General features: G+C 45.5%; 1 protein-coding gene and 1 long non-coding RNA gene across 2 annotated transcripts; one reads left to right on the top strand and one right to left on the bottom strand.

Moving 5' to 3' along the window:
- Nucleotides 1–709: 709 nt before the first annotated feature.
- Nucleotides 710–18,087, top strand: LOC126998614 (calcium-activated chloride channel regulator 2-like). Its single transcript, XM_050860530.1, has 14 exons — nt 710–1,449; nt 6,740–7,031; nt 9,528–9,681; nt 10,428–10,530; nt 10,882–10,997; nt 11,590–11,692; nt 11,786–12,025; nt 13,631–13,930; nt 14,014–14,229; nt 14,360–14,530; nt 14,884–14,998; nt 15,480–15,629; nt 15,717–15,938; nt 16,062–18,087. The coding sequence occupies exons 1-14, from the start codon at nt 1,267–1,269 to the stop codon at nt 16,808–16,810; spliced, it is 3,114 nt and encodes a 1,037-aa protein (XP_050716487.1). The 5' UTR covers nt 710–1,266; the 3' UTR covers nt 16,811–18,087.
- A 4,987-nt stretch (nt 18,088–23,074) lies between these two features.
- LOC126998695 (uncharacterized) lies at nt 23,075–26,071 on the bottom strand. Its single transcript, XR_007752972.1, has 3 exons — nt 25,924–26,071; nt 25,424–25,522; nt 23,075–23,253 (listed from the first exon to the last, which is right to left on the bottom strand). It is a non-coding gene; the product is annotated as an uncharacterized LOC126998695 (long non-coding RNA).
- Nucleotides 26,072–27,051: the final 980 nt, after the last annotated feature.

Below are 27,051 nucleotides of genomic sequence, written 5' to 3'. Positions count from 1 at the left end.
AGTTCTTTGTGTGAATCAAGTGTTGCACAGCCATCCTCTTGGGCAATGGCTCCTTTAGTACTTTCGTGTGCTTTCCTCATCTATATACGAATTTAAAGAGAGAGAGAGAGAGACACACACACACACACACGCACGCAAATAGCAAAACCTGGACGCAGACACATCAATTTCTGGCGAGGCATGAGACGGAGGCAACCCGATATGTTTGGTACGCGACCGGATTCAGAGGAAAATCTTTGCTTTGAATATTTCTTGACACGTCACAAGGGGAGGGGGGGAGGTGGCGTCCGACCGTCTGTGTAACCTATATATACGTCCCTATAAGTGGAGAGTTGTTCATGGCAGACTATATAGCAAGTGTGTGTGTGTGTGTGTGTGTGAGATGGTGACCAGGATGTAATGCACGAGTAATACGATAATTCCTGTTAGACACCTCGAAGATAACAACTTATCTATGACAAGGATAAGAGTGCACGACTTTTTTTTTTATACCTCTTTTGGTGCCTGTGTGTGTGTGTGTGTGTGTCCTTTCGCACAACGATTCATTATCAATACATATTTTTTTCCTGATAATGAGAACTCAGGAGGGAAGGGTGGAGGCAGTGGAAGGTTCTGGTGGACTGAGAATGTGGGAAGGGGTGGAGTTTGAGGCGCAACGTTAGGAGTGTGGAGGGCGCTGGAGAGACACACACACACACACACACACACACACACAGGGTAGTATTGCGGCGGTGGAGTCACGGGTAACTTTGCCATACACCAACCATGTAGTACCGCATAAGTTAGGCTCCACGTAGGGTTGGGGCTGAGGGCAACTGAACGGCGCTGATCCTTTCAACACATAAAACACACAAGGAATAACATGCATTCCCGAAAATCTATCAAGTGGTTAGTGACGCGGCGACTATGTGGCGAAAACTGCCTTAGTGAAGATGACGAAGGCGATAAGGATGTTAATGAAGACGATGAAGAGCGCAGGGCGAGGTGTTAACTAATAGAGGGTTATGTACAGCAGCATGGTGGAAGTAATGGCGCCGATGCTACACTATCTGCACCAGTGTCCTAAGCCCCAAAACTTATCTACTGATAGTGCAGCGGCAGCGGTTGAAGCTTCAGTCTCTGGCCTCCCTTAGACCCGTGCGCTGTGCCCCTCGATAAGACGGTGAGGAAAGAGAACACGCCGGGCCCTTGTTTGCTGTGGGGCGGTATAGCGATTTGAAAATAGTGAGAAAATAAAGCGCTTGTGGTGAGGAGTGAGGTGCCGCAATGGGCGTGAGGGCGGCTGTGGTGGTGGTGGTGGTGTTGGTGTTAGGGGTGGTGGTGACGCGGGTGGTGGCGGCCCCGCAGGATGACATCACACTCAGCACCGGCGGCTACACTGGAGTTGTTGTGGCCATGAGCGACCAACTTGACCCAAACAAATGCACGGAGTATGTCGACAACACCAAGGTTCGTGTTAATTTAAAAACAGCGAAATGTAGTAGTTGCGTGTAGTTCTATTACGATTACGATGTTGATCCTATTCACAAAGATAGATAGATAGTTGATTGACCACCACAAAAATGTATACATAATAATAATACTAATTTCACAGCAACCTAATAATGGTTCAAAATAAAACTACAACATATATAAACAATAATTAAAGCCAAACTCTACTTATAAACACTAAAATGTGTCATGACGCCGCTAAAATGGTACATAAAACTAAACAATCCTCACACACACACACACACACACACACACACACACACACACACACACACACACACACCTAATCAAACGTGCAATCCAAGCGAGGTTAATATCTATGCGGAATTACAATGAGTGAAATATCTTGGTTGTATGCTTGTGTTTTCCCTAAGAACTTTTGTCATTACGCAACTTATTCGTGTATCGATAACCGAGGTGTGTGTCTTCGCGATAACAGAAACATGTACACTTCATGACCTCACCTGGAGAAGATCATGGCTTGCGTTATAACATTCTTCTTATCACTATAATATCTACTGCATACATTTAATTAATTTCCTCCCATGCGCCGATTAAATAATGGGTCTGAAATTCTATGATGGCGAAGTGAAATAAGAAACGCGTGGAAGAAATCAAGACTTTCAGCGCAAACAAAAAAGCAAATATTATGTCTATCTACTATTCTCTATCCACTTGCATTATTCCTGTATGCAGATCTTTTTGTTATGCTGTCATTCAAATACATTAACTAAGAGGAAACAGTGATATGTGTAGATGTTGCGCTTTTAATAAGTTAAGAGGAGTTTCATCTACGCTAACCCCTCCCCAATACACTCCCTTATATATAGAAAACTCGGCTTACAAGACTTGCCATAACAGTTTGAGGCGATGCATTTTTAACGTGGCTTCGGGCGGGTTGTTGGTCGGTTCATCACGTTCGTTTTGTTGGCCAGGTAATCGGCGGCCAACACTAGAACCTTGCATGCACTTCCCTGCCACGGATCAACCAGGATGTCTGAGTCACATTCACGAGGTTACCAACGTCTTACTTCGAGAGGCACTTTTATGATACCGCGTTATCTGTGTTATCAGATCTCAGGAATTCGAGGTGCAAACGGCCAAGCCATTTCCTGCGCCAGTATGATCGATGAGTTAAGGAGTAAATAAACACTACCGCCTGGGGAAAGGAGTCAAAGGTGGGAACTATGACTTTGAATTAGAAGACTATTGGACCATATTCTTAAAACATTTCTTCGGGGTCGTATTCTTAAACATCTCCGCGTCCAAGCACACACATTTGACAAGGCTTTCATCGGAGTTGTGGGGATTTCCATCGGTAGTTTTATGACCCTGGTGTTAGTTTGGTCCTTTCTCTGTACCATGAACCTAAAAGAACACTCATTAGAATCCGATTGATATTCTTTTCGGCCTTTGGAAATAGTTGATGCAAGAGCCGAAAGCGTCTGACAGTACCGACCCATTGCTCCACGAATCAGGTTCAACAGATTCAACCAATAATCAGATTTCGAGACATAAGACGAGCTAGTCTGAACTGCTATGTCGATATGCTTGTGCTCCTAGTATCAAGGCTCGTAAAGGAATACATTACTTGCTCTAAAATGTTCTGCTATCAAAGTTGGAGACACACGAGGTAATTCGAACGGTAATGCCCTTGATGTCTGGGTCACTGAAGTTGCGATCCTGCGTGATCCTTCCATTTTCGTGTAGGATTATACGAGACAAAATATCCTTGCAGACTGCGCTCCTACTTTGCGATCCCACATCTTCGTAAATGATTAAACGGTTTTATAGAACATGAATGCAATAACTGGAGACACGCAAGCCAGTTTGAACAATAATCGCCTCGAGGTCTGCGTTTCAATTCAAATATACGTGATCCATCTCTTTGCATCTCGTATAATCTCCTCCCTGATTCGTGGACATAAGAGCTATACTTTCAATGACAATATCCTTGAAGTCTGTATCCCCCCTTAACTAAGCCTGTAATCCTTAATCCCGTAAGCGTAGGACCATACGTTTCTCTCTAGCTTAACCCATGGCGATTTTGGGAGACACGCCAGTTAGCTTGAGGGGTGATGTCCTTGAAATCTGCGTATCTCAAATAATCGTGCGTGTTCTTCCCATGCGTCTGCTAAACCCAAGATAGAGAGATAAACCCATGCGTCTGCTAAACCCAAGATAGAGATAAACCGGGTAGCTGCAGCACCTCAAGCCAGCGCAGATTAACTGACCTCAGCAAATATCGAAAGGGGAGGTAAGAGAAAGTGGGGCACGTAAAAAAGAAGAGGAATAATGGAAATAGGAATAAGATGAACGCGATTATAAAATTGTGAATAGTAGAGATAGGAAGAGAGGAACGGAATAGATGGACTGAAGAAAACAGTTGAAGCTGATTGAATGGGAAGACGAACGGAACACAGGAATGCAGAAAAAAATAATACGTAAACACCCTCTTCTTTCGTCTTCCATTCCTTGCGCCGAGCGGGTGTGCATGGGGCTGGCGGAGGGACGGGCAGGTGGGAGAGGGGAGGGGTTTGGGCACTCACGGCTCGGGTTTAATCCTTAAGTTATTCACTCAGCGTTCCCGTGGGCAGTGCTTCTCCGGCTTTCGGCTATAGGCTTACTCATAGGGTATGTAGCCATCAAGCCGCACATGTGGCATTACGTCTTAATACATTTTTTGTGGTTATTTGACGCAGGTTGTGTTTATTTGTCTCCTGAATCGAAGCCTTACTTATTGCAGTAATGAGGTTGGTTTGGATTTTATTACATGAAACGAATATCTTAAGTTCGTTTTATATCTGGTAGTTTAATCTCTGTCTCCCTCGCTCTCACTAATTCACTCACTCACACACACACACACACACACACACACACCGGGGTATACGGGCATAGCTTGAATCAACAACCTCATCAGTCCAGCGGGAAGAGAGGCAAACAGTTTCCGTGTGCACGCTGATCGAGTTTTGAGTGTGTTTTGGAGGGCTGTGAATGCCGCGGCAATAAATTAAGCAAACACCTGATTTACCTTTGCAAACGAGGGGAAGCGGGAGGCCGTATAAACAGGTAGATTTGGGTGCCAGTGAGCCATACTGTATTTTATTCAGCCATACCTTAAAAAAAAAAACAGCAACAACTCTGGGCTATCTTTCGGCACTGACTGTTTAGGGTTACGCGTGAAACGGAGAAGGATGAAATACCGTCCATGGCTGTCAATCTTGGGAACCCTATCAGATATTTGAGATACGGCACGGCACGGCGCAGACACACACACACACACACACACACACACACACACACACACACACACACACACACACACACACGCGCTATTCTAACTCTTTGATTTTGTTTATTTTATGGTGTACTGTTCTGTTTTATCGATGAGTATAGTAGGCCTTGCTTTATTGTTTTCGTCTCTCTCTCTCTCTCTCTCTCTCTCTCTCTCTCTCTCTCTCTCTCTCTCTCTCTCTCTCTCTCTCTCTCTCTCTCTCTCTCTCTCGATAAGATGCCGCACACACACACACACACACACACACACACACACACACGAGGCATAATTACATCGGTCAACTATTAATAGATACCACCAGGGGGACGGATGCTCTTTAATTGCATACTCATTATTGGCATTCTGTATTATTAACTAATTGCCCGAGACGGAAACTAATTACTCGAAAGGCGTAAGTCAGTCAGTGTGTGTGAGCCAACTATCCTCCTCAACAAGCAGATTAAAAAAAGGTGCAAAAGAGAAAGGGTTTTAATATTTTAGTTTTTCATAGCAAAGGAAGCAGGTCAAGGGCAAAAAAAAAAACTAGAAAGAGCGAAAAAAAAAAGAAGAAAAAAAAAGCCCGCTAACACCGCCCCCAAAATGTAAACATCGCATCGTCTCCTTCCCTTTCGTTGCTCTTTTGTTTTCGCATCGTCTCCTTCCCTTTACTTTCGTTGCTCTTTTGTTTTCGCATCGTCTCCTTCCCTTTACTGTCGCTGCTCTTTTGTTTTATGTTTTTTTTGTGTGTGTGTGTGACAATGAAAGCGCCAATCAGGTACACTACTGCAGCTACGAAGGGATGCTGGTGTTAATATGCTGATGATAGATTACAAAAACATCACGATCAAATTTTCATAATGAGATACTGATGAAGCCCCAATAATCATTTCGGTTATTAGGATGCTTTGGGAAGCTTTGTTAGGTTAAATGTGTGTGTGTGTGTGTGTGTGTGTGTGTGTGTGTGTGTTTCTTTATCGCATTTGTAGCTACGGTTATTATGCTTTATGTGACTTTGGACGGAAAAATTATGACGTGGCTTCATTCGGCTTTGGAAACTGTGACCTATCATCCTTATACTGCCTCTTCTTCCTATTATTATTATTATTATTATTATTATTATTATTATTATTATTATTATTAGATTTGAGAACCATTTCTAATTTCCTCTTGAGTGCTTTGTCTCATTATCACCCCTTTTTCCTCTCTCTCTAGAAGGCTACAACAAACCACGACCTTGCTTTTTTTCGCCGGTGTGTGTGTGTGTGTGTGTGTGTCGGAGGGGGGGAGGGGGGAGGTGAGGGTGCTCCACTCGCGTGACTTTTCCAAACAGAGCGGTCAGAAGCTATTCACCGCAGTGCTTCCCATTATTAACTAAAGGCACCACTCACCTCAAACACTCACACCTCGCTACGGTGAACAATCTAGTAACCTGACTTGCTGCATGCTTTCTGTTTGTGCAAGTTCATCCGTATGTTGTTATTCTTTGTTTTCCTCTTACGATTTGCACTCTCCCAAACTTGCACTCCCCAAATGTAATAAAAAAAGTCATTCTATCAGACTGGAAATGTCGTCTCAAAGTGTAAACCTTGTGCGAGCTTGTTAAGGGTTCTCTCGGACTCGACTTTGAATAGTGAATTTCCGTATCTCATGCACACACACACACACACACACACACACACACACGAAGAATGACAATTTTCTTTCAACTCACTTCGTGGATGTCAAGATAAACGGCTGGGAAATGAAGACACACAATCATTATTTCTGTATCAGCGATAGTGTCGGGGAGTAAGCTGATGTTTTACGGAGGTGCAAGATAGCAGGAAGGTGGAAGGATTGTCTAATTTAGGCTGAAATGTGCATGATGATAATTCAATTTAGAAGCCAATTCGATTACTAATAACTACTTTTAGCGGATTTTGTCATTCTGTCCATGTGTCCATAACGTTATTGGCTTTGGCTTCTCCCCGCCAGGCCATGTTCGAGGCGGCCTCCCAGCTCATGTTCACCGCCACGGGCAGCAAGGTGTTCTTCGGGGAGGTGGTGATCGCGGTGCCTGAAACGTGGATGTGTACCGGAAGCACTTTTAACTCCTCCTCCTTACGGATCTACTCGTGGGACTCTGCGCACCTCAGGGTGGGTCCCGCGCATCCCGTCTTCGGTGACAACCCGTGGACGCAACAACCCGGCGGCTGCGGGGATCCTGGGGACTGGATTTACATGCCAGAAAAATTCCTTCTCGGAAACACCAGCTACGGGAGTCAAGGTGAGGACGCTGAAACAAAGATTTAGGGTTTGCTTTTACAGCGAGTGGATACATGGACGCTGGATGACCATTATCATGTTCATGACTAGATACATTAATGTTCAAATAAGGGTCTGGTGATGAGGTCTGGATCTGTAATGTGGACAGCACAGGGACGGCTGACTGATGAACGAGCGAAGATCTAAAATAACATCTTTCCGAGATTACTGAATACCTTCATTGCACATAAGTTTCAAATATATCAGTAGGCTTGTTAGATTACTCTTAAGTTATCTTAAAGTCCATAATATAAAATCCCTTTAAATTACCCGGGATCATGGGTTCTTCCCACCACACGGTCATGGGCCAGTGTGACGGAGATGAGCACCGAGGTCACGCGCAGCTATAGCGTATGTCTGACTTTACCTTTACCCTTATACGGTTTTATTGGAAACATAACAGAGTCAGCAATGGTAAGCCGGGTATTAATTTACTTACTGACCACAATGCACTAGAACAGTGGTTGCTAATAATTTTACCACCACGCTCTAGGAAAGGCATGATCCTGGGAAGCTACAATCCAGCATTTATATGTCGCTTTCAAATTTCGTTTCAATCTACTGGCATAACGTTCTGCCTGCGGGCCCATATTTTGCGGTAATAATGAGCTCCGTCTACATGGCATCGTTTAGAGTTTCGCTATACAAACACTGTTCCCACTTGAGCTGATAATTAGTTTGAGAACACTACTTGGACTCCGATCACAATTACTTATACAATCCTAAAACATAACTGAGATAAACTACTCACAACGGCAAAGACGCCAGACAAACGCACTTTAATAATCCTGAGAACGTGACTGCGATGGGACTCACTTTGCTTACTTTTATATTCTTGGGAACGTAACAAGGTGGGATATTTACTTTTGCATGGTTTTATACTTCTGAGAACGTAACTGGGATGGGGTACTCACTTTGTCTAGTTTTACGGTGATGAAGACTCGGCGGCGATGGTATACACGCCAGATGTACGCTGTGGATAGCCTCGTCTAGCCCAGCGGATCGGGGAATGCGTCAGACCACTCGGTTGTCCGGTGGCAGCCGACAACTGACCCAGGACAGTGTTGCCGTTTCAACTGCCACGGCCTGTACTGTGGAAAGAAATTACAGTGATGAGAATGATATCTGCAATAATTAATAACATCTGTAAAAAAAGGAATCGACATATAATGGAGAGGAGGTAAATAATAGACAGTGAAGCTCAAAAATCCGTTCTTTAAAATCATAATTGGAATCTTCACACAGAGTGCTTCGGAGCTTCCAAGGTTCGAATCTGTTGAAGCAGATGTTCAGGGCATTTCATGGTGAAAAGCATTATAAGATTTAATTCACATTTTTGTTTTAGGATGAAAGAGTAACATTATAAAAAGTTAGGTAAATTAGTCACAAAACCACGTCATTACTTATCAAGCAGGGCTGTCGGTGGCTTTGTCTGTGTATGGGCGTCCGGTTTACATAGTTCAAATTAGCGAATGACTTCTATATTTTGTTTTACAGCAAGGGAGACAGCTCAAGGGCAATAACACAAAAACAACAACAAAAAGCCCGCTATGCGCTGCTCCAATAAAAGTAAACTGAAAAAGAGGCCAAAATAGAGGTCAATATCGGGAGAGGTGCCGTTTTGACACTCCTCTCTTGAAAGAGGTCAAGTCATAGGCAGGAGGAAACACAGATAAAGGAAGGCTGTTCCAGAGTTTACCAGCGGAAGGGATAAAAGAAAGATGCTGGTTAACTCTTGCATAAGGGCAACAATGCGGAGGAATTCAAGAGGTAGGAGACTCAGTTAGGGGAGAGGAGTTGATGAGACGAAGAGCCTTTTCCACTCTGTCCAAGAGAGCTGTGTGTGTGGAGTACCCCCACACGTGAGATGCATACTCCATACGAGGGCGGACGAGGCCCTATAATATGGACAGCATCTATGCGGGGGAAAAGAACTGGTGGAGACCTCGAGGAGGCTTATGAAGAGGGAGTTCTATTAGAGTGGCTGTGAAAAGGAGTAAAGGGGATGAGGAATGCCGCTGATCATGGGTGTTTTACTTTCATCCCTATTCAGCTCTCCTACTCTTTTTCATTTTTTTTTTACTAAATAATTTCTCGTATTCAACGCGCTTTCTTTCAATATAAGCTTTCGTTTCGCACCAAGAACACTCACTCTCCTTTCCAGTTCCACAGTCAAGTGTTAACACCGTGTAAAACCTTTTGCTTCTCTCTATATTTTTTATTACTACTTTTCTCCAGCGTCTGACCTATATTATGCTACTCCACAACCAAATCAAGGAGTAAATGTTTATATGTATTTTCAAGTCCTTGTTTCATTAATATTTTGAGACACTGAATGGCAAGAGAGGGATGTGTTCTCCAATTTGAACACACGATTCCAGTATCTACCAGTCCGTTAGTACATGAACTTTCCTCTTTTGAGTAATATGACTTTTTTATTTGCTTCGGCTGTTCTCAGGGAGCGTTCTGGTGCACGAGTGGGCCAAGTACCGCTGGGGTGTGTTCGAGGAGTATGGCCACATCAGCGACCCCGTCTACCCGCCCGCCTACCTCAACCAGAGCAACGAGATGGTGCCCACTTACTGCACTGACCAGCCGGTGGAGGGCGCCTTGTGAGTGGGTGTTTGTGCTGAGGGCTTGAGCCTCGCCAGATACTGCAGGACAAGCCACCTCATCGCCGTGTTCAGAAATATGTTTGGAATAAAGGAGACATGTTGATCTCGAGTCTTGTGGTGTCTAAAGAGCTCTTAAGAAGGATGTTTTACTTTAAGCTCAGGGGCGTTGAGAAAGAGCAAAACAGGGAGGGGGGGATGCCTTGGAGGGCTATTTATTACTGGACGTGGGTGGGTGGAAGGACTCCCGCCCAACAAGAGGCAGCGGCATCCTCCGCCTTTCAACATTACTTAGTCAACTTTCAAATACTAATTAATGACATGTGCTTCACAAACATGACTTTACCAATCTTATTTTTTGACATTAATTTGGATTTTGATAGCAATGAGCAGTAAGTTTTCCAATCACTTTTTATGGCAATACCAACATTATGATAAACAATTAATTTCCGAATAAAAAAAAAAGTTTGCCTTTAATGAAATGCTCACTAGTTTTCACAGTCAGTAGTCAAGAGTATTTTTTCTATTGATTTTAACGAATTGGAAGAAGCTATATAGTGCCATTATCATCAGTCTCACGCGGCTGGTAGTGAAGACAGACCAAAGACAATCTAACATCTCCCGACTCGGCCGAACACAGCGCGGTTATGGTCACATAGAGGATGGAGGAGGTGGGGGATGGCAGCTGCTAAAACAATATCAGCCCAACCTCGTGCCCATATCTATCACTGGTCTCGATTTGGCAGGTCGTGTAACGGAGGTACCGAAGCCGAATGCCAGTTCATCCCCGAGTTGACTGGGAACAGCACGGCCACCTCTTCCCTGCTCGCTGCACCCTTCCTTGACACGGTGAGTTTGCTAGCCTCCTGGTCCCCTGCAAGGTTCAGACACCGGCTCCCTGGCCATCGCAGGACGCTTTCCCGCCTTTAGTCCCAGCCCAGACTTCTCTCTCGTCTGCAACCAATAGTTTTCAGAGCGGCGGCTTCCATCCGGCGGGCGTCCCACAGCGGGTGCAGCTGACACGCCTCGTCCGTCTTCTGCAGGAAGGGTGGATTGCGACCAGCGAACTGGTTTTACTCTATATCTGTTAGACTTATAGGTGCCATATTATTAAACTAATTGTAATTATAGTTAGTATATAATGCATCTTCCCTTCCCCGTGGCAATTGCTTTCCATCAAACTGCATCTCTCCCCTGCAGGTTGTTAACTTCTGTAATAACAAGAGTCACAACACGGCGGCGCCCACCAAGCAAAACCTGCTGTGTGACCAGAGCAGCGCCTGGGACGTGATAAACCGTCATTCAGACATGCAAGGGTGAGGACAGCCCATGATGGACGCAAATAGCATGTCCTGTGGGGCGCTTGGGAGGCGAGGGATGGGTGGGCGCTCATAGTGCTGGGGTGATGTGCACCACTGCGCTGCTGGGTGCTTCAGTGCGAAGTGTACAGTTGTTTGGATTCTTCAGAGCAACGTTTATACATCCTGAGGTGTTTCAGAGCCGTGTGAAGTTGGAGTGGTGTGTGATGTAAACAGTTGAGGTTCTGGAGTGATGCTGATGGTGTGTGTGGACAGATGGGGTTCGTGGTGGTGGTGGTGGTGGTGGTGGAGGTAGACGTGTACAGCTGGGGGTGCAGAGGTGATGGTGGGGGAGGGGTTGGATGCGTACAGCTGCGGTGTTTTGGGTGCGGCTAAATTGTTCAGAAAATATTTTTGACAGATCACGAGTTACACAGAAGGGAACTCAGTTTTGCTACAGTTTCAGAAAAAGAAAAAAAATCGCATCTCCTCCTTCAGTAATCTTAGTAGCTTATGGATAAGTAACTATAAGTGTTATATTACTTTGCTCACAACACCTCAAAGTAATCGTGTTCTTGGTGAATTACTCATGTGATCCCCACACTGCCAGGGCCCAGAGCAGCTTGACCAGCACCAGCTTCAGCCTGGTGTATGAGGGAGCGGCGGGCCCGCGGCTGGTGCTCCTCCTGGACTACAGCTCTGTCATGGGTGAGGTCAGTACTCACCCTCCATACGCATTTCTGTCTGTCTGTCTGCCTGTTTGCATGCCTCTGTGTCTAGCGTCTTCAATTCTTGCTTTTTTCCAGATGTCGGGACGGTGGGAGCAATTACGCGACAACGTGGTACAGTACATCATGACGGAGGCGGCGGCGGATAGCTACATGGCTGTGGTGGTGTTTAGCGACCAGCTGTCTAACTCAACTATGTATCCGCTGAGTGTATATGATAACCGGGCGAAAATAACTACATACATCCCCTCATCTCCGCCCACAAACTCAAACGCTAACGATAAGGATCTGTATGGAGCCCTCTCAAGGGGATCTATGGTATGTGTTGTGTATCATCTTTAAGAATAGTCTATAGGGGAATGTTCCTAAATAAATTATTGTCCTCATTTCCACATAAATTGAAGATGAATGTCGTACAACTTGTAAATTCTGAAGAAATTGTAAACCTTCACATTTCATTACCACTTTATATTTCAAGAAGCATATTAACGAATTTATATGATTATGCAGTAAATTGGAATGATATAAAAAAATAATTACACGTGACGGCGGCATATTATATATTTTTTTTATATCGGAAGGTCCGGTGTCTTCAGGCCGTGCCAAGGGTCGCCAGTGTGAAATGGGGATTTTTTTTTAGGGACGCCTTTCATGTCTGATTGCTTGGCTGATGAATCCATTTTATTCCAAGCTTCCTTCTGGGTCAGGATTTATTTTAGAAACAAAACAGAAACAAAATGCGGAAAGTTCGGGACATGAGCAAACACATCTCCAAGCAATTCCTGGAGTCGTCACTAGGACTCATAAAGTGTTTGGAAACATTTACACCAACTTTATAAAACAATTACATTTCAAAAAATTACTCAACTATTAAAGAGGACCGAAGAGGTACCACAACTAGTGCCGCTCGTAAATTGCCTCCACTGTGGGTACAACTAAAGCATCATAAAGCTAATGTGGTAAAGCTAATGAGGACGATTACACTGGAGATTGGAATAACAATAAAACGATTCCATTTTGTGAAACCAATGCTTGTGTCGTACAGGCTAATGCCAACAAACGGACCGACAGATTACCGGTGAATTCTTTAAGTTAGGTTCTGCACCGCTAATCCTCTGCGGCTATTTAGTAGGAAGATTTATGTGTATTGAGTGTTAAAGTAGGCTCGTCTATGCACCAAACTATAAAGGCCTATCATGAGTCTGGTGGGAGTGTCACTGGTCTCCTCCATTAGCGATATCAAAGGTCCCTTGGTTTCAGGCTCCTCGGCGTCCTCCTTTCAGAATTTATTTATTCCTCGATTTCCTCCACTTGAAAAACATTTGTGTTCAACTGTTCTTTTCTGGTCAGGATTGTCTCTTTTTTTCCTTAGTCTGCTTCATTGAGGGTGGTCTCCATGAGGTGACCTCGAATGGTAGAGACCAGTCCATAAAGCTCGTGGTTAGGAAAAATCGATCGACCTGGCTAGAGGTGAGGATGGTGAGTTCCCGGGGGAGGGGCGATGGCATGGGAAACATTAAAAAAAAGTCGACGGGTGGGTGAGGCAACGCTTCCACGACATCTGAACCCAACGGATGAAGGTGAAGGAGGCATAGGTTATCATGGGGGTACTGTGGCCTGGAAGTGAGATGAAGTGGGTCTGAGACTTCTCTGATAGTAATTTCAAATGGGTAATTTCTAGCCATTTCAGTGTTCAATAAAACAAAGTAAGTTGATTTGCCTCAACCAGGACGAAGTCAACTGTGTGGACAGTCTGTATTGATGACTTCTGGCCGGTGCCTTGTTATCTTTGGATTGGGTGTTAAGACTACGTATTATCAGAATGTAAATCAACAGGGCATTTTCTTTATTTGTGGGGGGCGTCATTAATGAATTTCCATGATACAGGCTCACTATTGTCATGTGTGCTGCTGTTCTCCCCAGTTGCTGGACGCCGAGGGAGGAACGATGGTTCTGGTGACACATAACATGAAGGAGTACACCACCACTCAGAACCTGACGGTAGCTGCAGAAAACAACGCCGTGTGGCCCATTCTCTACCCTTGTGACTCCTCAGTGTCCACGGCCGTCTATGAGAAGCTTGCTGATATCTCTCCGGATACTTCTGTGCTCACAGTGATTGGCGGGACCTACGTATTTGATAATCTCGAGTTTCAGTCGCTTCAGAATTCTGCAGATCTTCACCGCAGTCTAATAACAGCTGTTGACAGTCCGGCGACCCGCGTGAGTATTTACAGGCTTTCTCTTTTGATGCAAAACATATTACTACACGGAACCATGTAACTAACTAGCGTGTCCTGCTTCAGGTGACGAGTGGCAGCTGCACCGGTAACGCCTGCACCATCAACCTCGAAATGGTAGACAGCACCGAGTACATCTCCACGGCTTATATCAAGGCTTTCTACGGCTCACAAGACCATTTCTTTGTTTCCTTCACAGTAGTTGTGACGTCCCCGAGTGGTGTGGAAATACCTGGCGCGTTTAATGAAACATGTGCCTTGTTTCAAATCAGCACGTTGCAGGTGGGCTATGGTAGCATTTGGAGCAGACTGAAAGAGGTTGAGAAGTGACAAGAGTCAATCAATCATCTTTGTAGATGCGATGATGAAGCAAAAGTTGGGTTTTCTAAATAACGCAGCACGTGTGTTACAGGCGGGTGTGTATGTGGTTTCCATCACCGGGTCCTTCACCTCCACTTCCATATTGGCCGAACTCTGGGCCACCCCCGCGACGCCTCTCGGTCTGCAGGTGTCTGTGTGGAGTTCCCAAGGGCTTCGTGCTCTCCAGTCCCTCCCGGGGATCCCTCCGACGGTATTTGCCAAGGTAAGGGGAATGTGTGTGTGTGTGTGTGTGTGTGTGTGTGTGTGTGTGTGTGTGTGTGTGTGTGTGTGTGTGTGTGTGTGTGTGTGTGTGTGTGTGTGTGTGTGTGCGTGCGTGCGTGCGTGCGTGCGTGCGAGAGAGAGAGAGAGAGAGAGAGAGAGAGAGAGAGAGAGAGAGAGAGAGAGAGAGAGAGAGAGAGAGAAATGGCGAAATATGATGTGAATGAACTGAATGCACCACAAAACATTATTATTCAGTTAAGTCTGCGGCAGACATTAACGTATACTGGTGATGAAAACGAATGATGATGATGATGATAGTGATGGTGATGGTGATGATGGCGATGTTTCCTTCAGGTGAGCAGCAGCGCCTCATTACCAGTGCTGTTCGCTGAGATCACGGGACAGGTGACCGCCAAGGGCACGGTGACTACGGAGGGTAACATCACTCTCAACGATGCTGGCTTTGGAGGTGAGCAAAGGTGGTGGTGGTGATGAAGGTGGCGTGGTGGTAGCGGTGTGGGGATGGTGGTTGTGAAGTTTGTAGTAGTAGGAGTGGGGTATTGATGGTTGTGGTGATGGTTGAAGTGTTTGGTGATGGTGATGGTTGTATAATGATAGTTGTAATGGAAGTGGTGGTGGTGAGTCGATGAGGGGTATGGTGATGTAGTGAATGCTGGTTTAATTTCTCCAGTCTGCATCTTGATTACCCTTGGACGTGGAAGCAGGTTTACATTAATCACTCTTGCTGTGCATGTTCTTTGAGAAGTCGGTAAAATGGGGAGCCCAGACTAATTAAATGTAAAAGATGCATCAGTCATCGCACAACGAAGTGTTTTATTTCTGGAAGGAGTAGTCACGAGATGCCTGCCCTTCACGTTGGCGTTAATGTCCTCCATCAGTCAAACTAACCTCCCTAGCGAGTGTCATTCCGACATTTTTTCTTCTTGCAGGCGATGTCACAGGCAATGACGGGATATATACAGGATATTTGGTGGGGTTCGAACCCAACATGGATGTCAGTATCTCTCTGACCGTGACAGACAACAACGGAGCTGCGAGAGTCGTAAATCCTTCTGTCAGGACTGCCCCGACCACCCCGGGTTGGTACCTCTGCCAGTATTTTCTTGGTGTATAGTTTGTCTTTCCTTCAGGTAATCCGCGACTCAATGACGCTTTCCTTGCTGCAGAGAAAAATACTTGCTGTGGCAGTCAACTCGACGTGTCACTGCTACAGCTTGACGTTCTCGGAAACTTCACGCTGTCTCCCGCGGCTGTGTCGGGACGAGTAACTGGAGTGTCTTACGGAACACTTCCCCCGGGCCGGGTGAGGGACCTCCAAGCGTCAAGCACCGGGTGGGATGTGACGCTCACTTTCACAGCCACCGGAGGCCAGCTTGATCAAGGAACAGGTGAGTGAAGGGCTGTTTTGCGGAACGGAAAAAATAGGAATGAATGATTCAGTTGGTGGTAAATATGTTCATCATTGTATGAATACTTAATATGAATAAAACTGACTTCCCGTTGTGTCACAGCTGATGAATATGAGAGGAAGTTCCAAGCCGAGGGAGAGGAGGCACATGTCGCTAATTTCACGGGGCTTTGGTCCGTCGGCTCACGGGTGGAATTGCAGGACAAACTTCCAGGCTGCAACAAAATGTACACTATGACCGTCGAGGCGATCTCTGGAGAAGTCCGAGGGGGCACCTCTAACAGTGTAAGGGTAATTGTATCCTGTGACTACAAAGTCCCCAATAATCTCTCTGGAGGAGCCATTGCTGGAATCACGATCGGGTGCATCCTGGGGGTTCTTCTCATAGTCCTCATTATCTACCTGTGTCTCAATCGTGATCATCTGGATGAGTTATGGGTGTGGTACATCCTAACCTGCGGCTGCATCAGGGAAAAGGAGGAAGACTTGTACAGGCAGCCAACTCAGGCCAGGAGAACTGACGTCATTCGCGGCAACACGAACTTATCGAAGCCGGCGCGTAACCTGAGTGATTTATACGCCCTACCCAAACTGACAGGCAAAAGCAAGCAAAACAAGGCTGAAGACCAAGACGACGGAGGGTTCGGGGAGCGCGGCAGAAGGCAAGAAAACACGCAGAGGAGAGCACCAGAGGACGTGGAGAGCGTGGCATCCTCACACAGCACGTTGCCCATCAACCAGGTAGGCCTTCCCGTAGGCGGCGACAACCACGGCTATGACGACGAGCCCTACACCATCTACAAAAACGTTCCTGCTCCTGTCAGGTACCCTCGGGCAAACACACAGGTATAGGGAAGCTCCATCTATGGACGTATCGCTCCTCTTGGTGTGTCTTTAACCCTCCCCCTGCTCCACTGGCATCAAATTTACTGCCCTACAACAAAACGTTTTTTACCCAACACAACAAACGCTGCCTCGCACGTTTTTTTCTCCCGTCATTCCCCCCCCCCCAAAAAAAAAAAAAAAAAAGTAAATTCCACAACAGTTGGAATGCGTGGCTAGTGCAAATATTTATAAGTTTTCTTTTTTTAGAAGAGAACAAAAAAAAAACACTTCAAGAACTAGCAATGTCTTACATCGCGCGGGAGAAGACAAAAATGACAAAAAAACATTATAACTACTACTACTACTACTGTTACTACTACTACTACTACTGCTACTACTACTACTACTACTACTACTACAACAGATGCTGCTAGTCCGGATACACTATCACGCGTGACTGGTCGGTAGCACTCAGTGAAGAGGTGAGAAAATAATGTGGGAGCACTTGAAAAAATAATAGTTACATGTGTGTGTGTGTGTGTGTGTGTGCGTGTGTGTGTGTGTGTGTGTGTGTGTGTGTGTGTGTGTGTGTGTGTGTGTGTGTGTGTGTGTGTGTATATTTACCTAGTTGTAGTTATACAGGGCCTGGGCTTACGCTCGTGTGGTCCCGTTTCCATACCTGTATTTGTTGTTTTTCCTTAATCTGTCCAGTTTTTCCTTCCAGTGTGTGTGTGTGTGTGTGTGTGTGTGTGTTTTACAGCAGAGGAGACAGTGCAAGGGCGTAAAAAAAATGAAAACAATAATGAAAAAAAAAAGCCCGCTACTTACTGCTCCTAAACAGAGTAGTGCATGTGTGTGTGTGTGTGTGTGTGTGTGTGTGTGTGTGTGTGTGTGTGTGTGTGTGTGTGTGTGTGTGTGTGTGTGTGTGTGTGTGTGTGTGTGTGTGTGTGTGTGTGTGTGTGTGTGTGTGTGTGTGTGTGTGTGTGTGTGTGTGTGTGTGTGTGTGTGTGTGTGTGTGTGTGTGTGTGTGTGTGTGTGTGTGTGTGTGTGTGTGTGTGTGTGTGTGTATCTACCCTTGATATCAAAAGGTACTGTGTTCTTGACGGTGTTTGGGGTTTTCTACTTTTGTGATAAAATAAAGAAAGTAATCGTGTCATTGCGTGTGGTTGATTGGCGGTGATGCTACGGCAGTGTCTGAACAAGAAGGTCCACTTAACATATCGTGAGGTGTCGCAGTTTGGCAATTACTTTCACTCTGTTTCTTTGTGTACATTACTGACTAAATAAAACATGATGATTGTTGTTATGAGTCCTCTTCATATCACTGCTCCTGTGCGTGTCGGTGAGTACATGTCTCCCTCTTTTTATTTCCGTCGTCAACCTCTCTCGAGTTCACCGCAATATTGCCTCGCTTGGTATCTTTTACACCTTGTATTCGTGTTTACGGTCCTGCTGATCTTGCCGACACCATTCTCTCTCTCTCTCTCTCTCTCTCTCTCTCTCTCTAGCCAAGCGGTTCGGGATTATAAGAAACTAGAACAACGCCCAGAGTCCGACGAGAATAGGACAGTATGCGTTGCTTAATGCAGTAGAATGTGGTTTCTAAATAGGCGAAATAGATTACAATTTACAGTTGAGGCAATACCATTAACAGCCTTTTAAATAGTCTTCTCTAAACGATACGAGAACTTCCACTAAAGTTTGGATATTTAACATTTATTGCCTTCAGTCCGCCACCTGTCCTCTCTGACCCGCAACTCGGCCCTGGAGATCCTTGCCTCGCCAAAGCTTTCCTCCCTCTTTCACGATATGCATTTAGAAAGGTCGATTTGGGCCTTTTCTTTACCCTGCTGAACACCAAGGTCGGTATTGTTACTCTTCTGCCTCTCACATCAACTATATTTCCAAAGGCCGAAAAGGATATCAGTCGGGTTCTCAAGAGTGTTTTTCTTAGGTTCATGGTACAGAAGAAGGGTCAGGCTACCAAATGGATCATAAAACTAGTCCTGGAAATGCTCGAAACTCCTAGGAAAGCGTTGTCAAATATGTGTACTTGGGCGCCAAAATGTTTAAGAATATGACCCCAAATCTGACTGAAGAACGAGGAGCATGGTGAGCCCAGCCTTGTTTATTGGGGCCTCTCTTATTAGCCAAGCGCATTACGTTTGTTGATTGTTTACTCGGCTCAGAGAAGAGAATTTGGTGTGAAATCTCTCTCTCTCTCTCTCTCTCTCTCTCTCTCTCTCTCTCTCTCTCCCCGAGCAAGAGTTCTTCCTTAAAACAACCTGTAATCACCGGTGGGCAGTGTTTACGCACCTTCGAGGCTCTACATAAGCTACTTTACGAGCTGAACCCCGCCCGCCGCTGCTCCGACCCTCGCTTCGAAACTCCGGCGAAAGCGCGGGAATTTTTGCGCAAGATCTCAGTTGTGTCGGCCATTCCCTCGCCGGTGATGGACTTCAACGGGAATTATTCAACGGCAAATGAGGCCGTGCGTTACTCGGAGAAGCTGAGAGGAGGGCAAGGAGGTGCAACGTGCGAGGAATTTGAAGCAAGTGGTGGTTGAGAGGCGGGGAGGCGTTCGAATCTCCTGAAGCGGCCGGCGAGGGAAATCTATAAGCTGTGAGAAACTGCGGAGGAGGAGGAGCAGGAGGAGGAGGAAAAGGGGAGCGGAGAAGAGTCGCTTTAATAAGTCGGGTGCAGTTTGAACGTCCGCACTGAGGCAGCTTTAGGTGTATGTACGTGTGTGTGTGTGTGTGTGTGTGTGTGTGTTGTTTCAAGCACGCACACTGTCACTCGGGCTTTTTTTCTTGAAAGAGTTACAACATTTTCTTGGCGAAAGAAATCTTAGCAAGAAACAAAAATGAACAATGTTTTTGAACAGTGAAATTTCTTGAGCCTCACCAAAGTCGGCAGGGAGTCGGCTGGTGACAGACAGACGTCGGGGCTTATGGACTTTATAACTGTAACGTGAAAAAAAAAAAAAAATGCCACCGCCTCAAAACAGAATACGAAGCAAGTCCCGCACCCGAGCAGCAAGGTCTTGGCGCGCGATGCAACTTCATCCCTCCAGCGAGTTGAGTTGAAGGCCCTGCATGCACTTAGGTTGCAGTCACAAGTATTGCCTAAAAGTTGGTGTGAGGCAGCGGCGTTGAGTGTGCGTGTGTGTGCGTGCCCGCGTCTACAGCATACACTGACGCTAGCATGCACTGCCCTCTGCTCCGTCCACCCTCCCGCAGGCTATCAATCGTTGAGGCAATAACAGACACGTTAAAATTACTAGGCTGGGAAAAGTTTGTGAAGCAGTGGCCTTGAGCGCGCGTGTGTGTGTGTGTGTGTGTGTGTGTGTGTGTGTGTGTGTGTGTGTGTGTGTGTGTGTGTGTGTGTGTAGGGAATACTGAACAATCTACATGCATTGCCCCTCCTCCTCAAATCACTCTTCCTCACACCATCTGTCTAAAGGGCAAGAAGAGAAACGGTGAAAATAAAGAGGCCAGGGAAATTCTGTGTGCCTTGGGTGTTTGGAAGCACTCCCATAAGCTACACCGAACAGCCTCCATGCATAACCTCCTCTCCTCCTGCTACTCAATCCACCCTCGTGTAGGCAATCAATCTTTAGGGGCAGGAGCAGAAACGCAGAATAAAAAAGGTCGCGGAAAAAGTTTTAATTGCCCCTTATTCAAAGTTTCCTCGCAGCCTCCAGCAGCAAGCCACCCAGCCAGCATCAGGAGTCACAGCGGAAAGGCGTGCAGCTTAAAGGCTAAACTTGAAGCGCTTGCAAATGAACACACACACACACACACACACACACACACACACACACACACACACACACACGCGCGCGGGCCTTTGAGGAGACCGAGAGGCGGCGACACACACACACACACACACACACACCACTCCTGACGCGTTGCTTGTTACACGTCACTCAGGATCTCTCTCTCTCTCTCTCTCTCTCTCTCTCTCTCTCTCTCTCTCTCTCTCTCTCTCTCTCTCTCAACACACAATGCAAGCACAAAGACGTCTGCCACCTCGACACAAGTATATTCGTGCGACCTAAGCTGAAAGCAACACCCCTCCTCCTCCTCCTCCTCTTCCTCTTCCTCCTCTTCTTCCTACTCCTCCTCCTTCAGTAAGAGATGGAGGTCGTGCCACACACACACACAAACACACACACACACACACACACACACACACACACACACACGCACACACACACACAGCTAAGCCCTGTTTGAGTGTGTCAAGATGGAGTGGAGGAGGAATTGTATATCTCTCTTCACTTGTCGTTTTACATGAATTGAGCAAACACACACACACACACACACACACACACACTATATATAAATATCTCGTATCTGAAGAAAAAAAAAAGTATTACAAATGGAGGAAGGGAGGAAGCGAGACAATGAGAGAATAAAAAGAGGAGGAGAAAGAAGAATGAAAAAGAAGGAATGAAGAGAAAAAACAAATGCAAGGGTGAGTGTGACAGGTGCGAAGTGAGACATGAAAACAGAGGAAAGGAGTGAAGAAAGGAAGACAGGAATGAGGGAGGAATGGAAGAAAGAAAATACTAGAGATGAATGAGGAATGGCAAGAGAAGAAAAAGGAAAGATGAAGAGATGGGGTTTTAGAACGGAACAAAGAAAGGAAAAATAGTAGAGGGAAGAAGGAATAGAGGCATCACTGAGGAGGAGGAGGAGGAGGAGGAGGAGATAAGTACGAGTATAGCAGTATCTGGCTTTGTTGGTTACCCGGCTTACTCAGTTCAAGGGGATCGAAGTCCGTCCCTTTCGTGTGGCTGACGGATTTGCAGACCAACAAGAGCATTAGTGTCAACCAAGCTACCAACGCCAACGCTCCCATCCCTTCCGACCCCCACATCAAGCCTCCCCCCCTCCCCCTATTGACTGCTGAAGCCCGTTATTGGGACAGGAAGATGTATTGGTCAACAGGTATGGAATGTTCACACGCAATTAGATAAATACTTGTGAAAAAATAAAACGTGAGGTGAAAATAGATGAGTGACGGACCCGTACGATAACATTAATAGAAAGAGTGACACACACACACACACACACACACACACACACACACACACACACACACACACACACACACACACACACACACACACACACACACACAGGCTGTCGGTAAGCGCCTTTAAGATGGCATTTTTCGAGAATTAATTCCCATAATTTTCCCAGTTTTTGCCACGTTTCTCAAGGGGAATTATGCGTCACCGTCCCGGGCGTGAGTTGGGCCCCAGACACGCCGGCGGAATTATTATTTAGATTTTTCTGGCGTCGCGAATGCAAATGGAGGAGTTGCCCTTCTAAACCCCCTCTCCGCAGGCACATTTTCTGTTATAGGGACACGCAGCGCCGTTTTGTTGGATTAAGATTCCCCAGGTTTCCACAATTTACGTTTCTGCTCCGTGAAGATTAATAGGTGCAAGTTGAAGGAGAAAATCCGGCTCCAGGTTTTCGGGACTGTGGCGAACTTGGAGGAGGAGGAAGAGGAGGAGCAAGAGAAAGATGAGGCGAGTGAAGACGAGGAAAACGACGATGGAGTGGTGGTGGAGGAGGAGGAGGAGAAGGAGGCGGGGGAAAGGAGAGGAAAAGAAGAATGCAAATAAAGGAAGAGAACATGAGAATAAATGACGTCGATGATGATGATGATGACGAAGAATAACGGTCGTGATGGAGAAAACGGAAAATGACATCGCTGCGGTAAATGTAAAATCAGAGAAAATGCAAATCTAAAGTTGTTAATATTCCTATGAAAAAAAAAATCAAAGGACGGCTGGAAACATATAAAACAAATGTATCTTGAGAAGTGACATAATTCATTCTTCTTCTTCTTGAAAGTCATGTAAAGCCGTGGAAAGGAGAAACAAGAGAAAAATGCAAACAATAGCAAGGATAAGTAGAGAAAGAAAAGACTGCGGTTGAATTCTTACAATCTTACAATACACACAACATACGAGATTATTTACGTAAACATTATTGTATATGGAGTGACCTTCTATTAGAGGGAGTTGTGGATAGATAGACATATATAGATAAATAGATAAATGGATATAGATAGATGGGATTTTTTTACAGAAAGGGAAGCAGCTCAAGGAAAAAAAAAGAACAAAAAAGCTCGCTAGATGCTGCTCCAACAATAGAAATCAGAATGAGAGTCTAAAAGAATAGGTCAATTTTGGATAGCTCAAATAATGCTTCCCTGACGCCAATGAAAATGACAAAACGTTCAGAACAAAGACCAGATAGATAAATAAGATAAATGCTTCACCTTACACCTATTTCAAGGGCCAAAATTTTCATAATAAAGGCCTGTCTACTGTCGGGTCCCTTGCCTGAGCGTGCCCGTCCCTGGGTGAGTCTCGTTTTCGTGACTCTCTCGTGAAGAAGCTTTTCCCGATAACCTCGTGGCGCCTTTGTCTGGGCCGCGGCGGGGAGCTGCAGGGAGAAGACAAAGGTATAAAACATTTCACCGCCCAAGCTCACCTATTTGACAAGGCTTTCGTGGGAGTTGTGAGCATTTCCAGGGGTAATTTGACTCTTCCTTTGTACCATGAACCTGAACTACCACTCATTAGCACCCAATTGATCTCCTTTTTGACCTTTGGAAATAGTTGATGTGAGGGGCGTAAGCGTCTGACGGTACCGACCAAAGCCCAGCAGATGCGGCGTGCGGGGCGGAGGGCAAGATATAATAAAGCCCGAATCTTTAAACGTCTCGGGCCTTCACTTCACCTGTTGGAAAAGCCTCTCGTGGAATTTGCTCGGATTTTAATGGACTGTTTTGTGATTCTAGTGATAGTTTTACACGATTTCTGCGCCATGATCGGGAAAAAAAATCACTCGAGAACCCGATTTATCTTCTCTGTGGCCTTGGAGAATAGTCGTAATGGGAGCTCGATACGTTTAAGAATATGGACCATTGTGGCCTCACCCTAGCCCCCCCCCCCCCACACACACACACACACGAGCTGTACGAACACTGCTGCACATTATTCTATCCTTCGTTCCTCTTTATTCATCTCCGGACCTCCTCCTCATCCCGGCTAATTCTTCTTATCTTCCCTTCCTTAATAACTTAGTGTTCATTTATAGCAAGACGTCTTCTCTTTCCTTCCTTCCTTCGTTCCTGTCTGCATCTGTCCCGTATCTCTCTTTCCTCTCTTCCTGTCTCGATCTCCTTCTTATCTTTTTTTTTCTCCTGCCTCCCTTCCTTCCTTCCTTTCTTACTTCGTTCGTTCCTATCTGCATCTGCCTCTTATTTTTCTTTCCTCTTCCTCTCTCCATCTCTTCCTTATTTTCTTTTTCCTTCCTTCCTTTCATCCTTCGTTCTTGTCTGCATCTGTCCCGTATCTCTCTTTCCTCTCTTCCTGTCTCTATCTCCTCCTTATCTTCTTTTTTCTCTCCTGCCTCCCTTCCTTCCCTCCTTTCTTTCTTCTTTCCTTCGTTCCTGTCTGCATCTGTCCCTTATTTTTCTTTCCTCTCTTCCTGTCTCCTCCTCCTTATCTTCTTTTTCTTCCTTTAACACGTATTCACAGATAACATGACGTCGAATAGTAAAAAAGCTGCACAACACTTCAGCCTCAGCACTGCCCCGCGTCCCCCGTGCTGCAGGAATGGCGGGATGCAGTTTAGTCAAATTCAAATCAGCCGCGTTGAAAAAAGAGATGAAATATATTCTAATGAATTTCGTATATTTTCTTTTCTTAATAACGCAGGCCGTAATATTTTGCTTTTATTGTGGAATTCACGGCCACGGACGTTTATCGTAATGAGTTTGGAGATATGAAAGCAGCGCGGCTTTTTAAACTGAGCAACAAAGTAGTCGGTGCTTTATTCTTTAAAAGAGTGACTGTACTGAGATTTTTTTTTTCAAGGTTACAAAAGTGTATCTTTATTACGTTAAGCGCGGCCCATTTTTAATTAATCCAGTATACCAAAAAATGTTATTAATTACATTTTATGCGAAAACAAAGGAAGCGTTTGTAAAAGGCAAATTAATAAAAAAAGCCCCTCGAGAGACACCTGCCGCCGGCGGAGCGACGAAGCATAAATGTTTTGCTTCCCTCAGCGCGCAGGCGAAGGTGTGCCGCGTGGACGCCTTCGCCCAGCACACACATGGCGGCGCCGGGCAAGTCTGAAACATTTGTTCAGAGGATTTCGTACTTTAAAATTCCCATGGAACATTATTTATGGGACATTATTATTGTCATTATCATAAGTAAATGATAATTTTCTCATAATACAGAGAGTAAAAACAGTTGTACTCATTTTTTTCTGCAACAAGTTCATTTTTTTCCATTCTAATTCATTCGTCCGGGCTGAAAAAAAACAATGAATTTCCCTCTGAGTCTAGCCATCCACGGTGAAAAATCTTCACACAGAAAATGCATTCTTTTTGTGAAAATGACATGAACAGCAGCCGTGATTTTATGCTCACGAGGAGGAAAAGGAAAAACATTCACACTATTTCACACTAAAGTCAGCTCGCCTACGCCACCTCTTTCTCACCTGCACGACTTGGCAGTCATCGTGATAAAGAGTGACGCCCTCCGATCCCCAATACATTTACTCTTCCCTTTGAGGCTCAACAGCTCCTTCAACTTACCTCGTTCTGGTCGGCTTCCTCGTCCATGGCAGGCAGTCGTCCACACCTCCTTGTGCCACTCGAGGGCTGAGAAGATCCACGCTGCCTCGTAACACATTCCTGGGCGAGAAAGGAAAACCAGCATCAGAAAAATGAAACCAGTGTTCCGCTCTGTGTAATGTCTGCCGTAATAAATAGTCAACTCCTCCACTTCCTGTTCCTGTTCCTCCTCCTCCTCCTCCGACTACTACTAGAACTACTATTATTAATACTACAACTACTATTATTATTACTACTACTACTACTACTACTACTACTACTACTACTACTACTACTACTACTACTACTACTGTACAGATTCTAATGAACAATACCAATAATAATAATAATAATGACAATAAGGATAACAATTCAGTCCCCTCCCTTCCCGCCGCCTACACCCCCTATACGCCTAATTAACCTCCATTTCTCCCCCCTCCCTGACGCTCTATTAAGACAATCTCACACTAATTACTGCTCACTCACTCAGCCCGCGCCGCCAATCACACAACCGCTTCCTCAGCAGGCTCCTTCCCCTCCTCCGGCTGCAACGCGCGCCACTGAAACACTCGTTGAAAGAGGAAGACTCGCTTTGGGCTACTTTGCTTACACGGATATGCACGGCTAGCCAGCGAGTCTACATGTGAAGAGGGGGGGGACTGCGTAGGTATGCCTGGAGAGAAGAACAACCACCCAGCACAGATCAGCGTGTACGACGTGGCGCATTACACAGTTTTCCTCATGGGTATAGGCGAGAATATACCTGGATAGCCAACGAGCCTTCGAATTGGTGGGAAGAACGTGTAGTATATATGCCTGGAACAACCGCTCTGCACTTCCCTCCCTGTATTGTCGAGGTGCATTACGCTGTCTTCCAAGTGCGCGGATGAAAATACATATTCATACCAGAGTCCAAAATAGACTAGTTTATCTTCAAACAGGAGTCGAGGCCCTCGGGGAAAGGGAGCGTTTCTCTGAGCACAAAGTCCAGCCAAGCAGACACTACCCGGCCAAACACGACCCGTTAGCTCAGAGGAAACGACTTCAAGGGTAAGAGAGAGGGAGGGAGAGAGGGAGAGAGAGAACGATCACCACTAACCCACTTCCTCTCCTTACTTAACCTTACTTACTTACTTATCCTTGATTAAAAAAAGGGTGACTGGGAGGGAGGGAGAGAGGGTGCCTATGTGGTGAGCAGGTGGGATAGATAAGGAAGAAAGTGTGAAAAAAAATCATTATTAAAATCAAAAGGAGAGAGAGAGAGAGAGAGAGAGAGAGAGAGAGAGAGAGAGAGAGAGAGAGAGAGAAAAATTCCACACGGTAAACATCAAAATAAGTTCATGTTCTTATTTCTTTGCTTCACTCAGTCTTGCCGAGCTGTTGTTACATAAAGAAAATAAAAATATAGTAAAGAAACATGAAAATGATGAAAACTACAACATATTATTGTTTATGGATTTTTTTTTGTTCTTGAAACGTCTCCTTTGCTGATACACACACACACACACACACACACACACACACACACACACACACACACACACAGACACTCACTCTCTCTCTCTCTCTCTCTCTCTCTCTCTCCCCCCCCCCGCGCGGGTTCATTAGCA

Source organism: Eriocheir sinensis, chromosome 14 (genome assembly GCF_024679095.1).
Source record: "Eriocheir sinensis breed Jianghai 21 chromosome 14, ASM2467909v1, whole genome shotgun sequence".
Classification (NCBI taxonomy): Eukaryota; Metazoa; Arthropoda; class Malacostraca; order Decapoda; family Varunidae; genus Eriocheir; species Eriocheir sinensis.
The sequence above is the reverse complement of the archived record's forward strand: the minus strand, read 5'-3'. Positions and strand labels throughout refer to the sequence as shown.